This window comes from Sander vitreus, chromosome 19, assembly GCF_031162955.1.
Source record: "Sander vitreus isolate 19-12246 chromosome 19, sanVit1, whole genome shotgun sequence".
In the NCBI taxonomy this organism is placed as follows: Eukaryota; Metazoa; Chordata; class Actinopteri; order Perciformes; family Percidae; genus Sander; species Sander vitreus.
This window is the reverse complement of record NC_135873.1, coordinates 15,613,636-15,631,893: the sequence shown is the minus strand read 5'-3', so window position 1 is coordinate 15,631,893 and position 18,258 is coordinate 15,613,636. Positions and strand designations below refer to the sequence as shown.

Genomic DNA, 18,258 nt, shown 5'->3' with positions numbered 1-18,258 from the left:
AGTAGTATATCAATAAAGATAAGGAATTTAAAAAAAACAAAAAACATACACACACATAATACACACCAACACTGTTCATAAGCCGGAGAAAACAGGAAGGTTTTGATCTTAGCTTTAAATGTAGATACAGTTTTTTAAACATCGCAGCTCATCAAGCAAAACTCTACAGCTCTACAGTAAATGAAAACACCTTTACCAGCTCCTGATCTTATTCTGGATTAGTCTATATCGACAACGTTTCATTTCCGGGATTGTTCAGGTGTCGGTGAAGGTCCCGCCGGATGTCCCTCATTTTCGGCCGGATACCCGTCACATTTAGCTTTCTATGTGTTGGCATTTTAAACTCCTGTTGATTTCTGAGGACTATGGTAAACTGCTCCTCAGATCTCTGCAGGGTAAATCCAGACAGCTAGCTAGACTATCTGTCCAATCTGAGTTTTCTGTTGCACGACTAAAACTACTGTTGAACGTACACATGTTCCACCAAAACAAGTTCCTTCCCGAGGCTATTTTGCAGAGGCACTGTGGCACTTAGCGCCGCCCAAGACGATTGTGACTGGTTAAAAGAAACACCAATAAACCAGAGCACGTTTCTCTCCCATCCCGGAATGTTGTGTGGACCAGCCAGACCCTCCTCAGCAGCGCTATGGAGGAGGGTCTTGTTGTATGCAAGACTTATTCTGGATGCAACCACAAAGCCACAGTCTGAAGACTTGAGAGGTCAGACATATACTGGGGAGCTGAACCATATAGTGCCTTTAAAACCAACAGGAGGATGTTGATTGAGATTACTTATGTTTTATGATTTGGAAAGGCAATCCTTCACCCTTTTATCGTTTGCAAACACTGAGCAACCACTTCGTGCCAATGAGTTGTCCAGGGCATGCTTCCATTGACTTTACTGAGGTCTATGTGTGTGTTGGGGTTGTGCAGGTGCACAACATGCTCAGTGCATCAAGCTTTGTTTACCACTTTAAAGACTCAGAACGCTTGGTCAAATCCATAAGGCGTACAAACTATTTTTTTTTTTGTTGTTGTACAAAAAGCTGCAGCTCAGACATGTCAACATACTGTATATAAATTGAAAAAAAAATACGTAAAAGGCTCCAGGGGATACTCAGACGCAGGGAGAAGTGAATGTTGCCTGTAGCCTTAATGTAAATGTCTCTGACAGCCTCTTGGAACAATAGAGCCATATTTCATCAAAGTGTGTGTCTATGCCTCACTATATGCATTCATAATGGATTAGGTGCTAAAGGCAAAGTAAATTATCCTTGTCTTCCGTTGTTTCAGTTCTCTTTTTATTTGTTAAACGCTGTGTAGACAGTGCTTTGTGAAGCTGTCCTCAAGGTAATACTGAGAAGCAGCTGAGGTCTTTCCTTTTAATGTGTGTGTGTGTGTGTGTGTGTGTGTGTGTGTGTGTGTGTGTGTGTGTGTGTGTGTGTGTTTTCTCTCCTGATTCTAGTGCTCTTCACATTCTCTCTCTCTCACACACACACACCTCCCTGACACACATAACTCTGACAGGTAATAGGAATGTAGAGACAGTTTTTTTTCTCTATCTTTGTTTTCTGTTGCAGTCACAGCTAGTCAAGTTAAGAAGATTGTTCTGTTATTGTAAAGTCTCAGGTTTGATCACGGCAGCAGGCGTGTTCTGTTGAATTGTCACTGAGTAAAGACACAGAAAGGCTCCCTGCTCATTGTGTTTAACACTTGAACTGCAATAGCCCACAACATTGAACACTGTGATTAGAAAAATGTAATTATTCCTTCATTGTTTTTGCTATTGTTTCCCTCCTGCCCTGACTTTTTCTAAATACCTATTCTGCACATGGATTTCTTCTCATAATTATAGAAAAACATTTAGAAAACGTGGGGGTTTTCAGTGTTGTTTTTAAAAAAAAACACCCCCCATTTATTGCCAGGAGCAGCGCCGGTTAACGTCGGTACTCTCCTCCGCAGCTGAATTGACGCATTGCTGGCCATACAGCGCAATGAGACAATGAATAGAACATGGGAACTTATTTACACAGCAATTTTCACTCACATTCTCTTATAATAACACTAATGTCTGTAGGCCCACAGTATGCATCCTGTCATGTGTGAAATATCAGAAATTAAAGCAAAACTAATTACTCTTTCACAAGTTGAGTCCTATATGTGCACTATACGCTATAATAATATCAGGTATGTTATTCATGTCCCTTATTTGAACAAAACACCAACGTTTCCAAATGGTATTACTTTCATAGGTTGGTGTGGATGTGTGTGATGAGATGGCAGGCTGTGTGTTAAAGTGTTGAAGCGAGAGATGCACTGTGCACGGGAGAGATGGAGAGATGGATATAACTAGACAAAATGTGATGAAGTAATCATTTGCACCGTGATTATATTTACCATTTAGTTTAGCCTTTTATGTTTTAGGCGGCAGGTTATACGCTGCTTAAGAATCAAAACAGCATCAGACAGAACCAAATAATGTTTTGTTTCATGAGAGGCTATTTATTTGCGGGAGTTGCTCAGAGAAACGTTAGAGATTTTGTGTTGACTGAACTAAACGACTATTGCTGCATCGGCTGACAGGTCATTTTACTGTACACTGCAAAGAGTACACCCGTTTTTTGGGGGTTGAAGCTGGCTGGCATGTGTCCTAGCTGCTTTAGAGAGTAACGTAGCACTATAGAGATGGAGAGGTTAATGGCCCATCAGTGATAAGAAAATGACACAGCTCTTGGCGGTTATAGTACTGATATTGCGGTGCTAGTGTTAACACTATTTCTTTAGCGCCATGTCAGTGGTTTTCCGTGCTTTCGCCTGTTAACTTCAAACTCTGAACTGATATTATTACGCCATACGGTCTTCTATTGATTTCCTACCTTCAGAGCCGTTGATATCCATTCCTTTTAGTAGACTATGAAAATCAACTTGAGATTTGAAAACTTATTTGAGATAATGGTGAACATAAACTTCCCAAATCTTTTTTGTCAGGATTCAATTTTAGAAGAGTGACATTAGGCACAACCTATATATCTGGATCCACCAATAGAATACTGATTATCAGCTCCATCCTGCTTCATAAAGAATACATAGCTAGATAAATTAGCTGCCAACTTCTGCCTAGCCCAAGCATGAAGGGTGAATTATAACCTGTGTATTAAGTCACCATTAGCTTCTTTTGGTTTTTGCATTGGCCTATTTTTGCATTTGCACCACTGAGAGGCTCATCTTGTGCAATGCCGTTCACTGTATTGGTTTTTTGGTCTAATTTCACCAGACTGCTGCTGTCATTCCTCATTGTCTTTCACGCTATACCTTTCAAACGCCCTCCAATCTTACCTATTTTTTTCACATGCATGTCATGCACACACACACACACACAGGCACAGCATGAACCACAGGAACACAGATACCGGTATGCTGTGTTATTCTTGAACCTAAGCCTCTTTGGTTATCTCCTTCTTTGGCCACGCTGCCTCATAATGTCATCTTTAGCTAAATTAGTCCTGGTAATTAGCCATGATAACGCTAAAACTTACAGCTAATAAGGCGTGATCTCTTCTAGCTTAAGGTATTAGAAAAAGAGAGAAAAGGCAGTGGGAGGGGGGAGAAGATTTATTTCATTTGATTTATTTTGAGGCATTTATTTTTGTTTATCTATGCTGCTCTGTTTTCACAAAAATATGCAGCCTGGGGTTCTGCTTTTTACAACAGATCATGCAGCATGTAGGGGAAAGATGAGGCAGGAAATAAAGCTGGCAACATGCTGCACAAGATGACTCTCAGGCCAGTTAGTATCTACAATGTGGGTTAGTACAAGTCCAAGTCTAAGCTAGTGTTGGGTGGCTACAATGAAGAATGTGCATGTTTTTTCTACTTTTTTCTGCCTCACAGGGTTAAGGGGTAATCTCGGATCAATCTCGGAACGCATCGGCTATCAATCTGATGGCGATTCAGCCTCTTGGGGCAACAGTCCATATTTCTGGGGTTCAGGTGTAGCCAGCCAGCAGATCCAGGCCAAGACTTCCCCTTCCGTGCCCCGGGTCCGATTAGCAACTTGAGACTCGAAAATGGAGTTGGAGTTGAGAGACGACGTCTCTATAAACAGATTTATGCATATCAATGCAGATACATTAAAAGCTAAATCGTTAGTCCGTGGGCTCCCAGATTGTATTTCATTGAATGTTTTTTCGCCTATTTTGCTCTGCACACGGACTGCTGACCTGCATGCCAATAAATCCCACTCAAAATTGATTGGTCAACACTATTCGGACTACAAAGGGACAACAAAAGTATACCGGAGTACTTTCGGTACCAACAACCTTGTCCCGATTAGTTCCCAGTCAAAACAATCACAACAACCGGTTTGGCCGGACAAACAGGAGCAAATGAAAGGGGATGTCAATAAGTCCATCGAACACTTTGGTCCAGATCAACTATTGTCTTGTCAATCAATGGCCAACTTAACTTGAAATGTAATGTGTGTTCCCGAGAGGACAATTCCTAATCATGTTGTTTAAGTCAAAATGTTTCCTAGAGTAATACTTGGGTTGATGACAACACTGATGATGGCCAGGCTTCCATTATAATTGCTGGTTTCCTACGAGATAGCACCAACATCCAGAGAAACTTGTATAAAATAAATATCAAGATTATAATTCAGCGATGATACTTATACACTGGTCATGAGCGAATGAGCTTTTCGACTTAGGAAACTGTATGAGCTTTCCTCTCGCATTACCCTCACAACTCACTAACCTAAAAGGTCAACTGTGGACAAAAGACAACCCGATGTAAGAGACAAATTGCTGATTAGGGACTAGGGGCTGCCACATTTACATGCAGCTGTAGCAAAAGCTGCATCTGACATCACAAAAAGTCTTTCAACATACTAATCAACACCAAACAATGCATTTCTGTGACATTTTGTCTCTTAGTTGTGCATGTGCTCAAACTAGTTGATGAGGCAGAGATGGGACATCCCAAACACAATGACAGATTATCATGCCTGCTTTCAATATGTCAAGACTTCTAATGTCAGAGGGATTTTGTGCCTTCCAGCGTGTCACAAATCAGAGCCAACATGAAGACAGGCAACCAGAATTAGCACGCGGTAATTTCAGCTGTGACTGGCTTTTGATAGTACGTGATCTGCAGCAAGAGCAGAATTGCTGGTACATATAGCAACCATGTTTGTTATTAGTGGGCTAGCTCAGATCATCTTTGAACATCTAATCTTTTCACATTACCGACTTCTTTTTTAGGTTTGATCCAAGCAAGGCCAAGAAGTTTGTGACAAGGTATCTTTTCACAGTCACTTAAGACTTTCAGGAGAATAGCCAGGGGCAACAAGAAACAAAAAGCAGAATGCAAAAGAAGGTGGAATACAAGGGAGAGGTGTCCAGCAGTAAGGAAGGAGAATATGGCAGTGAATGACAAATAACAGGAAGACGGAGGGTAACAGAGAGACAGAGCAATGTGTGAGAGCACCACAGTGTGTGAGGCATGCAGGGCCCACTCTGAATGGCGGATCAAATAAGCTGGGCCTTTGTAGAGCAAAGGACCCAGACGATCTGTGCTCAGCCAGGGGCACATTCTGTTTAAATGCATGTGGTAACTCAGCATCTAGACCATATGCCTTTCTTTTCATATTGTCCAATCCTTCAGGGTGTATGGCTGTAATATGTGCTCTTCAATATTGAGAGGGCAGGTCGGAACAGCTCAACTGACGAGCCAAATTGCCCGCTGCAAAGAAGCTCGCTCGCTTTGTCCACTAATTAAAAGACCACTGTCAAAGGTCTTGAAAACTTTGAAATATTGAGCGGAGTTAATAATGTCCAGCGACAGTGTTTGTCCCCTATCTTGACTTAATGATCACTTCTCTTCTGGAGTCATTGACTTGGGTAGCAGAGCCACAGGGTATTTCTGTGTTGGATTAACTTCAGTGATCTTGCTGAAATCAGAATGCGTGTGGCCTCGACATGGACTGTGACTGGGCCTAAGCCTTCCTCAGAGGTGACTCCATTGATTTGTTTCATCATCGAGAAACTCTGCAAATCTAACACCATGCAGGTCAGCAGTACAACAATTTTTTTTTTTTTCCTGATGTACTTGGGGTAGTAAATGTTTGACGAGCCTAAATATCACATAGTGTTGCAGTTTCTTTTTTTACATTTGTATATATTAATCGACTTTAGTGGCATTTACTGACAGTTTGTGATGCACTTACAGCCTGACTATACATTGCATTGATTGCCGTTGCCTTAGTGATAAGGAAGCACCACTGGAAAAGGGCAAATGGCTTTGCAGCAGCACCCTTCCAACTACAAAGTCTCAAATGAATGTTTCCTCGTGGTAGGTGGACAACTCCAGAAGATTTTATCCTGCAACAAAGGTGAGACAAGGAGGAAGCTGCAGACGAAGATAGAAAGAGCACTGATATGAAGTTGGGAGGGCAGGACGGGAGAGGGGGTGAAAGAGAGTGAGGGCAAGAAGGAGGTTCAGAGCATTCATCCAGTGCATGGCATCAGTCAAAGAAATCAATTTTTAATCTGGCCGTCAGGATGGCAAAGCTGGTGTGCCAACATCGCTACTATGGACTTACACAAAAGTGCCCCCACCGAAAAAAGGGAAGATGAGATGAAGAGAGAGGTGGAAGAAGTGATGAGAGAGGTGGGAAGAGGGGGAGAGAGAAAGAGGCTGAGGTGGAGGGAGGAGCGTGAAATGGGTGATAGCAAGGTCACTGCGTGTGAGAGAGATGGAGAGGCGGAGGTTGCGGTGGACAGACAGATGGCGACGTGCAAAAGAAGAGAGGAATCTGTGAAAACAAGGCTAGGGGGCTGAGAGCAGAGATACCTGATTTCACACCCCACCAATCTGACTGGGGGTCTAGAAAACACACACACACACACACACACACACACACACACACACACACACACACACACACACACACAGTGTATGATCATAGCATGTGGGTGACTTTGAACACACACACATATGAGCACACACACAGCAAATAAAAACTTCATAGGGCTTCAGTGCCTCTTTTGGTCCCATTTTGCTCTTCTTCTGCTGTGCTCTTCCTTTTGGATTGCTGCTGCCTGGAGGGGCTGGCCAAGCGTATCAAAGGCTTTTGACCATGGTGGCGGCATGAAAGCCTTGCCCCGGACCATAACACCACTGATAATCCGAGCTGTGCCACTGAACTAGCACAGGATAAAACACACCACTGTCTACCCCCCAACCACTCACTTTTTATTTTTTACTTTAAGCTACTCTACCTGGCGCTCTGTTAATCTCAGTGCCTTTCTGCATGGTTACCTTTCTGGCTCAGTTGAGCTGATATACTGTAGTCCTTAGAGCTTGACCGCAGCTGAAAAGTTGAGCCCATAAAACACACACAGCAGGAAAAACTACCGCAATGATCCAGCTTCTAGTAAGCTCAAGTCTGGATGTCTTTCTGAACTGTAAACACACCTTCAAAAAAGTAACAAATTACAGGGTCTGGTATTGACTCTTAATTCGTTAAGTTAAGTAAAAAACTAAAGTTCTGCAAATGTAGTAATTGTACAACAGCAGTATTCAACAGTACAACATGGACATCTTAAAATTCTCTTTCTACAGTAGGTCCATACAGGAACTGGGAGAGGCTGCCTCATGCTGTCAGCAAACTGCTTCCCTTGATTTGTGGAAAACAAGGTTTTGACTTGACTACACAACATTTTGAGCCATGTTTTGCAGTGAGCTGACCCAACCCAAAACAGGTAAATGAAAAAATGCAGCCCTTGGCAGAAGGTCAAACATGAAAGCAGATGTCTGATGTGTACACTACTTCTCTCCTGATTTTTGTCTGAGACGCTTTCCTTTCCCTCCCAACCATATCTTACCTTTACCTCAAAAATGTCACCTCTTCATTCACTTTCCTTTGCTTACTTTTGTCTGCAATCCAATAAAATGTTTAGCCGACAAAGGCAACTCCATTGTTCCTTAAAACATTTTCTCTTTTCAACACTATACATATCAAACTTTTAATTAATTCCTGCACTTCCGGCTATTTTCCCCCCCTCATTTCCTCTCTACTCTCGCTTAGCTACTTATTGGGGGTAGATCCTAAATCGGATCTGCTAGAGTGGTCGACGTAGTTAGGTTTAGGCATAGGGAATTGGGATTGGTTAGGGTAAGTGGAAGAATACCAGGGTAAGCCAATCAGAGGCAGAATAAGACAGAATAAGGCAGAACAAGGCAGAATAAGGTGGACCATGAGGCACGTCCTTTGACATTGACACGTCTGGTGGATCCAATCTAGCATCTACCCCTTATTGAGAGATCATTCAGTCTAACCAACAGAGTCATAAATGCTCTGCTCTCCAACTGCTCTGGCTTTCCACTCCCAGCACTTGGCTCACATTGCCTCTTCACTTTTACCTCTTTTTCTTGAAATTATACCTGTCGTCATAGTCTGTTTTTCTACCGTTCACACACCCCCACCCCCCCCTCCCTCGTGCACAAGCTCTGTCTGTACATTGACTGTAAATCCAGCCTTGTCTTGATGAGAGGATAGTTAAACGCCTTGGGAAGTTTAAGACCCACTAGGGATCCTTCTGATAGCAACCCAAATAATGAAAATGTAATTGTACAGGGATAATTAAGTTAGAGATAGGGCGATTACTGTGTGAGTCATTAAAAGTGATGGCAAAAGTAATTACTTATTCAATCAGCGTGGTTTTATGAGGAAATGCGATGGCGCCATGTTGCGTCGCCTCTATACAAGTCATTACATTTACAAGGGCATAATACTTTAAGCTGTGATTGGTCCTCTTGACAGCTTGTTAAGCTGTGAATTAAAGCCCTGGTGAAACTAAAAAGTTGAAGGAATTAAGTTTTTATATTGCAACTGTCCTCTAAACATCCATCCGTGACTACTGCATACATGGCTGTGTATAAGTGTGTGTAGGCTTGCATGGCTATTTAATCTCTGTTTGTGATTTTCTATCATCCCACTGTGGTGTGTGCAATGCCCGTGGGTGTGTTTGGTCTGCAGTGTGGTTAGGAGGAGAGGAAAAAAAACACTTGAAAGAGATTCAGGATACTGTAGGTCTGACACCTCCCATTCTCAAATTTGGGATCTACTGTATACAGTATATCTGATGATTCTCAGGAGTTAACACACGTGTTTGTGGGAGTATGTGTGAGGATGACTCTGTAGCACATTCAAACATGTGTGTTCTCACTGCAACTTTGTGATGTGTATAATTTCTTTTCCACTGCCATTTTGTCTAAAAAAATCGTAGCAACAGTTTTGAGACACCATCTAACTGATGTAAACAGGTAATCGCTTGGCAAAAAAAAAAGCCCACACTTTGCCACACAGCTGAGTTTGATATCTTAAGGACAGTTTGGATATTTTGAAGTGGGGTTTCATGAGCTACTTATCCATAGTCAGTGTATTAGCTACAGTAGATGTCGGTTGGCCCGCACCCAGTTCGGAGAAGCAGGCAGCACTACCGACACGGAAGCTAAGCAATGTACAGCAAAATAATTTTAGCACCTTAAAAAAAGCCCACCAAAAAAATCAATATCAGTTTAAGTGTACGCTATATTTGGAATATATTACCACTTTACCTCGTTATCAGACAGCCCTTTCTGACGGGGAACTGAAGCCATTATATTATATCCATCTTTGCTCTTTTCAAAACCACCAGACTCCATTTGTCATTTTACCACACAGAACACAGGAGTTGATGGTCTACCGCTGCCTCCATCGGTTAGTTTGTCTTATTGTGTGACGTTGGTGAATTCGAACTAACCTTTCAAAACACCAAAGTCAGGGAGATACAGTGCAAAGAAGCGCGTGTACATGGTAGCATGTTTGATCAGCTACATACAGCATATATTCACAAACTGCACAATCACACAGAGACACTCACATCTTTAAGGCAGCCCATGAAGTTGTTGCTGACTGGTGATCCAGGCAGGTCGGCGGTGTTCGGGCTCCCTCCAATGTAGAAGAAGTCATCTGAACCCAACATGGTGTAATCTTCCTGGGTGTAACCAGTGGTGGTCAATATACCATCCACTGAGATGGTCACCTGGCATAGGCATGGCCCAAAAGAGACAGAGAGAGAGATAGCGGGAGAGAGAGAGAGAGAGAGAGAGAGAGAGAGAAATAGAGCAGGGATAGGTAGAAGTAGAGAATGATGAGAGTGGAGAGAAATTAGAGGAATGAGGAGGAAAAACAAGGAAGAAAGTGGATTAAACACCAGTGATAGGTGGTGTTGCCCCCTAAATATCGCTTGGTTGGTTGCTTTTGGTGCCACTCGGACTGGGTGCTTTCACTCTAGAGTGCAGTTGCTAAGAGAAAACCAATATAACAGCGCTGTCCTCCCTGTGTAATCACTGCCTCCGCTAAAGTAGGCTTCAACTGTATCCTACACTGGATTAAGTGCACCTTAAATGACATGTAAAAATTGATATTGCAGCGAGTGCAACAACATGATCTTACAGGCAACGCTATATTTAAAATATCAACTGGGCTTTCTCTGTGATTAGCATAGATATTCTGCAATTTTTCTTTGCTGTCAATCCCTCACTCAGAAACTACCATAAAAAAAAAAAATCCCTGTTCAATATTCAACTGCCTCAAGTCTTGTCTTTTGTGCAAGGCGACACACACTTTCTGTGCCGCACGTTTGATCGCAAAACCAAAATGAAAGTGCCGGGTGGAATCAAACACAAAAGCCACAAGCCAATGGTATGAAATTGTGTGGATTGTGCATAACAAGATTTAATATACCAAACATTTTAATAAAAAAATGAAGTCTGAGTGTCCTTGTACTACTGAACATGACTAGTTTGATCACAGGTAGTTTAAACCTAAATTACAACAGCAAATGTGGGGAAGCCTCTTGTATTGATGTAACACAAGACCTTGCAAGATGAGGTGAAGCAACAGTTTTAAATTTAACACCAGACATCGTCAGTTCAATGAACACCTGAAGAGTGAATAAAATAACAAAAGATTCTGCTCAATTGAAATTAGAATGCATCTGAAATGTGCATAAGGACTTTCCTCCACTCAATTCTTCCAGAAGTTGTCTTAATATACTCAATACAAACCAGCACATTGCAGTACTTGATGAAAAAAGCTAATTAGTATAATTTGGCTAATTGTGTTATAGCTGCATTAGCTATGTTGCTACACAGACATCTACCACATGAGGCTGATTCGTGAGGGAGTTTTGCAGTTAGTGACCAGTTTATGGTCTAATTATCCTAATAGAGCTGGCCTGGGCGAAAGTGAAGTACTCATTTCTCTGATTCAACAGCTGTTATTCTGCATAAATGTACACGGCTTAAATACAGGACTGCAGGGAGCCGTGTACACAACCATCTGTTTTTCATAACCTTTGCACACTCAAAAGTGATGCTAGCACACAGCTTCCTTCATATCATCCGAGGTCCAAATTCACATTTTGGTCATCTACAATAACATTTGGCAGTACTTCATTCTGCACATTGAATCTCGAGACGCTAATCTCCGTAAATGTGGTTCTGATTTCAATCTGCAAAAGTACCATTTATTCAAAAAGAAACATAAAAACTTTGACTCAATATAAAGAGCAGCAAACATTCAAAAGCAGAAGCCTGAAAGGGAAGCTTAGCAACTGCACTCAACAGATCAGTCACCCCAGCTAAGTGCCTATCTTCTCTTTTTCGTGACAGTTTTTTTTTTTTTTCGTTCTTTTTGTTTTGCCGTACTTCCCTTCTTAACAGGGCAACTCATTTTTATGTCTGCTGTTACTACTTGGAGATAAATAGTGATCGTATTGGCATGAGGAATCTTCGGTTGGCGGTGCTGGTGTGTTGGGGTTATCATCGAAGATCTCGGATGAGGCTTTCAGCAGGGCAACTTCATTTAACCTACAGTGACGAGAAAGACCTTACAGGTGGCTAAGGAGCATAAACAAGGGGGGGGGGGGGGCAGAAGTCTTGCAACGTATGGCATTTAAAACGTTTCTACGGTCTTTGGCCAAAGCCATCTACCCCTGGCATGACCTCTTCCCGAAATGAGATAGGATGGAGAGTCAAAGGGTAGAGATATAACCTGTACAATTTATATGCTGAAGAACATATTTTAAGGCCAAACTAGGCTCTTTGGGTTTGGGAGAATACTTTGTGGAGGGTTGTGGATGGTACATCTTCAGGAATGCATTGGGGACATGACGGACTAACATTGGCAAGCTGTCAGACACCTATAAAGCTCCCAGCTTCCACCACTAAAAGCGTTTAAATGTATGCAGTGCATCAAAAAGCAAAATCCCTTGGGCAATCATATAACATTCATAGATTCATTGTGTGATCAGAGGTTGGACGTAAGCAGCAATAAAGAAAAAACAGAGACAATATGTCAAAGATCCAAAATAAGCAAGTGCATCGTTAGTCGAGAATGAACAAAAGCAAAACAAATATCCAAGTGTTTCCTCTGAGGTGACATTGTAATTATTCAGGAGACCTAGCTAGTCTTTGCTTCAGCTAGACTGCACACTCATCCCATTGAGTAGCATTACAAGCACTTGCATCACTGGCCAGAGGACAGAAAGAGTGATGATATCAAAGGTTGCTGGTGGAAATACCCTGATGCTCCTGGCCTAAAAGCCATACAGTTGGAAGAAAATCCCAATGCATTCCTATCTCAAAACATTTTCTGCAAAATGCAGACAGTGATTATTTAAATGAAAGAGAAAAATATTAAGATTCTACCAGAGAAATCGCGATTGCTTGTTCTCCTTGGTTTGTTTTTATCATTCAGCATGGAAAAACAGCTTGAAAATAAAATTGTAATTGTGAGTATTTTTTGTCACCAGGTCGAGGCCAGGTGCAAAATGTTGGATCCACACATTTCTTGATTGTGAATGTATTCAAAGTAATTGAGGACGGAACCAAAGCATTCATTAAATGTAAAATGGTGGCTTACTCCATCATTTACTGCTGGGATTGAAATGTTTTTAGAAACCTGAGTGCATGCAAGAATGTGCCCTGAAGATAATTTTCTTGTAATTGTGTGATCACAGTTTCCTTCTTGAAACATGCGTAGCCTGGTATGATAATCTGAGAACAATCCCTGATAAATACAATATAAATAACTGGCTAATTAAAACATTTCTTGCATCCTTCTCTACTGTTTTTTTTTTTTTTTTCCAGTGAGAACTTCATTCGACTGAATATATTTTTTAGAGTTTTTAAAGTCAATAAAATTGACAAAAACTCGAAAAATCTGACCTGGCTCTTTCTTTGACAAATACCCAAGACAAGCAACTAACACACCACTACAAACGTAGGACTATCTAAACAAAGACACATACAGTACAAAGCTGCTTCTGTGGATCCTTTGGTGTCTACCCAGCTGCTCTTCAAATACTTCTTCAGCCCAGTACAAACAGAAACCAAACAGAGCTGGCTGAACTGTCTGCCCCAGATATGACAGAAAACACAGACAGGAGCTGTTTACAGAGGAATATACTGAATCCAAAGGATGCTCTGAATCCAAATAATGGACAGCATTCAATTTCACCCATCCACATTCTGTGGGGGGTAGTTTATGTTATGATGTTATGATGTCAATCTCCCCTCTATTCAATTAATCTTTGTCTTTTTGTGCTTTTTCCTCATAAACCACCAACTACCCACAGAATATCAAAGCTTTTGTGATGGGGCTCCACATGTAGTCTAGTGTATGGTAAAATACAACGGTTCTCCTTGTGGAGCCCTGCTGAGTGTGTTACTGGCTCAGTGACCATATCTGGCTCCATGACGGCAGGCTGCTGGCAACTGAACGCTCCAACACGTAGATCCCCCTCTCATCAAGTAAACAAAGGTCAACACGATTCCAATTGGGATTACACTGACCGCACTTCTATTGCACATAAAAACTCAATGACGCTATACCTGACATGATCTGACAGCATCTAACCAGATGCTGTATACACTACTACTGTGTTTTATTCCAGCTAGATTACATTTTCAAAATTCTGGGAGCCACTTTGGGTGCCGACTAGGGTAAAATAAAAATAAAAAGATATGAGGAAGAGTGAGCAGAAGGTAAAACAAGCACAGCAGCTACTTCTTCCATAAAGAAGTGCATCAGAATGAATGAGATCATCAGATGGTATTGAGGGGCTGACAAAAAGAATCAAAGCAAGTATTTAAGCTTATGATTTCATATTCCCATTTTAAAAGACAAAAAAAGAAGGATTTTTTTTCACTTTGAGTTGTTTGAAGCTAAATCATGTCAGGCATTCAACACATGAAATAAAATAAAAATAGCTTTGTGTGACTCACTCTCACTGTGCACATGTCTTCTATTCAGAAACACAGGTCATGTTCTACCTTAGTTCCCAAAAGCTTTCATGATTTGGAGCATCCAGCCTTTACTTTCGGTAGTGGTTTCTTTGTCAGAAATGTCTTAATTGCACAGTCTGAACAAGTACAGACACCTATCAGTGCCTTCATTTATTAAACATCATAATCCGTGCAGAGAGGAGGCAGCGAGCTTACCTTGAAAATGTATCACTTACCCTTTGTTGGCACTACATTTGATCTTTTGCAGGAAGAAACAACGGGTGATATTTCACAGTTAATATAATGTATTACATTATACGGTTAAAGGCTAACACAAGTGACGTATCACAATAGATCACACACACTGCCCCCCCACACACCTTGCCTCAGGTCAAAGCCAGACCAGCAGGAAGGAAGGATGTTCAAGATAAAAAAAAGGGACGGCGGTGGACTTTGGTAGGTGTCTGGCAGCTTGTCGACGTGTATAAGCCGGGAGTAATTTATTGTAGGAGGAGAATCTGTCTTTCAACAATAATTATGGAATATGTAGTTTGAACTAAGCTACATATCTAGGTTAGTAAATGGAGGGAGGGTTGGGAGGCTTGGGGCGAGTGCTGTTTTGGCAACAGTTGTCAAGGGGATGGGGGAGAGAAAGGTGTGGGGATGGGGGGGGATTTTTTTTTAGTTGTGTGCCGAAAAGCGTTAAAAGGGTTGGAGGGTGAACAAAATCGGTTAGTACTTTTGTAAGTAAGGGAAAGTCAGACACAAAAATGGTTGTTAGTACAGTTACAACAAAGGTTTGATTCGAACAGTAAATTAGTAACACTGTTTTTGTAAATTTAGTCAAAGTGATAAGAAGGTGAGGATTCTTTAAAAGTCCTCTGAAATCTGATTGCTCAAACCAGGTCCAAAATTGGACTGAATGAGTTATTTCATGTGCAAGGGTTTGTTTTGGTTAAGAGGAAACAAAATGAATCCATCCAAGCTAACAGGATGACACACAAGCCATGCACTTAAACGGGAAGATGACAGGAACAATGAGGATGGGGGGGGGTGGCGAATTCCATTAGACACAACACAAACAGACAAACTATTAAATAAAAAACAAATACACCATCTGGGGAAGATGCAGCAAAACGGGAAAGTAGTAGGGGGAGTAAATGTAATTGCATGGCACCACGACACCAGACAAATGGGGAAAGGAAGAGAGCTTTCAATGCTGAGGTTTAGATGAAAATGCAACAGAAAAAAAAGACCCATCTAGACACGTGTACAACAGGACTGACACGTGCTGGGCTAGAGCAGCACTTACACACTGTGAGTATGCTGATGGGAAGATGTTCTAGCCAAAACATGCAAACGGGGTGCAGGGATACAACCACTGGATACTGTCAGTTTGGAGGTGGAAGTGGGACAGGATGGTGCCATTGTCAGCAATCACAGATGAAATCAACGGAAATGAGAGGGTTTTTTAAAGAATAGGGAAAACTGAGAGGGGAGAGAGGACCTCCCTGTATTGGTGAATAGAGCAATCAGTATTCCAACGGTGGGACATCATTACTATCCCTGTCCTCCGCGCTATTGGACACAGACACATCTGCACTCCAGACATGATTGCAGTCCTCATTATGCCTCCACTACAATTTCACCACGGAATTTTCCAAAGTGAGCTTAAAATTGCTTCATCACTTTTGTTAAATTTGAGCCAAGACTGAGTGAGTCACTACTAGATACAGTGTCTCATAACAGTTTTCTTGTTATGATGGATTGGGCCGATTCATTCCTTGGGGCATCAATCCTCTATTCACCCAGAAAATGAAAGTCTGTCTCCCCTCTTTTCTCTTTTCCCTTTTTTTTTGTTTCAGAAAGATAAGATGTGAGGTCATTATTCATTTTAGTAAGTTGATTTTGAAGTTAAACTTATAGAAGTAAAAAATATAAATAAAAAAATTAAATTAAATATCAAATAAAACAGCAAGAGGGTGTGGCTAACATGTTTCATGGCCGTATTGATTATATTAGGACAATTGATATATGTATGTATATATGTTAGCCATGATATATACATATACATATATACTCAATGCAATCTGAATATAAAAAAAATTTAATTTAAAAAAATAAAAAAAGATTAGGAAGGGGGTTTCAAGTCTCTTCATGCAAGGAGTGAGGCCAGTAAAGTATAAGCAATATAAGTTAGTGTTAGTGTAAATGAGGGGTCGATCGCACACAGTTCAGCTCTTCCCAGACAGTTTCCTTTATGGTCTGCATCAATGGCCAGACAGCTTCTGTTATTGATTCAAAAGTCCAGTGAAAGCAAGTAAGACAATGATAACAACTACTAAAATAAGGTCAAAGTCAGAGAGCCTTCAGCTTATGAGCATAAATATCTGCGCCTCATTTTGGCAAACTCCCCCCAGTTTGCAGCTTAATAAAGGTGCAATTTGCCATTTTATTTTTCAATTATGAGCTTTCATCAGTACTCTTGGGTTGATTTTCTGCACCGGGGGTCAGGGGACTAATGACACAAGCGCTTTATTAGTGTGTACATGTGTGCGTAAGAGCCAGAGTGTGTTCGGATGCAGGTCTGGGAACAGCCCCATCTCAATCATAAATCAGCCTCGGGCCACTAATGGGATCAAACCCTCATTTGAGGTCTACTTTACAGCGTGGGCTCTGGCCACTAAATCAAGAGTTGTAAATACTCTTCACGACTCCATAAACCACAGGATGGAAAGCCAACATCACCGGTTGCTCTGTAACAGGCTGAACAGGTCCAACTGAGGATACATAGGACGATTCTCTCATCAGTGCAATTTCTCTCAAGTTGGGAAAATTAATGAACATGTATTTGATCTTACTTCCTCTCACTGGAGTTGCTCCAATAGGCTATTTGTGTGCTTGAGAAGTCTGCTGTGTACGCTCACTTCATACGGTTCTTCTAAGAAAAAAAATCAGGAGGAAAAAAAAAGTAAAGGTAACTGTTAATACTTTTCTAGAAAATATCTTGCATTATGATTCTTTATTTCTTCATACGGATCGTGTTTGAAGTAAAGGAAAAATAAATAATAAGGGGCAGAAAATAAACAGCAAAACAAATAAAATCTTAAAGTCTAAAATGTATGGTATTTTTATATCTTTTTGGGCAGACCTCTTTGGATAAACACGCCAATTCTTTTTAGGAAGGGGGGGGGGAACTGGATGGCAATAAAAAGCAATAACATATATATAGAGAGAGCTAAAAGAAAAACAGAGAGGTGGAGTTTTTCAGCTACCTTGGAATTGATGGCGGATTGTACTTTCAGTAAAGCAAACAGAATAGAAAGAGGTAACGGGAAACCCAGGGCAAACCAAAGTATAAGACAATTAGAATGATATCTACCATATAATGCAGTTTGTTTACCATAGCGTGTCCAATGCCTGCGTGCTTCAGGAGAAAACAGGGGGAGGAGAAAGAAAAAAAATAAATAATGACAAACCTTAAACTCAAGAAAACACACCTCAACGCCAAAAAAGTGGCAGCGAAAAAAAAAAAAAAAGAAAAAAAAAATTGTCTTTTGTGAAAAGCAGCTTCCCCTTTAATAACAGAAAAATATTGAAATATAAATTTAAAAAGAAAATATATTTCCTATTGTTTGTATAGTAAGACATCCAAATAAAGAAATAAAGAAAGCAATTGTATAATTTGTTTGTTTTAAAAGGGTCATCTACAAAAGAAAATAAAACTAAAGGAATTAAAGGATAACAATACATTTGTTAGTATGTAAGTCGCAAGTTAAGTAGAGCAAACAACAGATGGTTCACATTCCGTGAGTGACACAGTGTTAGTCGTTGAAATCATAAAAAGGTAAGGGAAAAGAAAATTCACCAATGAAAAGAATCAGATTGGAAGAATTCTGAAGCTTGTTGTTAGTAAGAGAG

The 18,258-nt window shown here is 40.9% G+C and overlaps 1 protein-coding gene across 2 annotated transcripts in view; it reads right to left on the bottom strand.

Annotated features, from left to right (window-relative positions):
- nrxn2b (neurexin 2b) overlaps positions 1-18,258 on the bottom strand; it is a 652,809-nt gene that overhangs the window by 392,850 nt on the left and 241,701 nt on the right. The window contains exons 7-8 of one of the 2 annotated variants that reach the window (XM_078276170.1): positions 17,741-17,764; positions 9,927-10,088 (exon numbers count right to left, since the gene is read on the bottom strand). In XM_078276170.1, coding sequence (XP_078132296.1) covers positions 9,927-10,088; positions 17,741-17,764 — 186 coding nt within the window. The remainder of the gene's footprint in view (positions 1-9,926; positions 10,089-17,740; positions 17,765-18,258) is intronic. The other variant, XM_078276169.1, reaches the window with a different exon arrangement.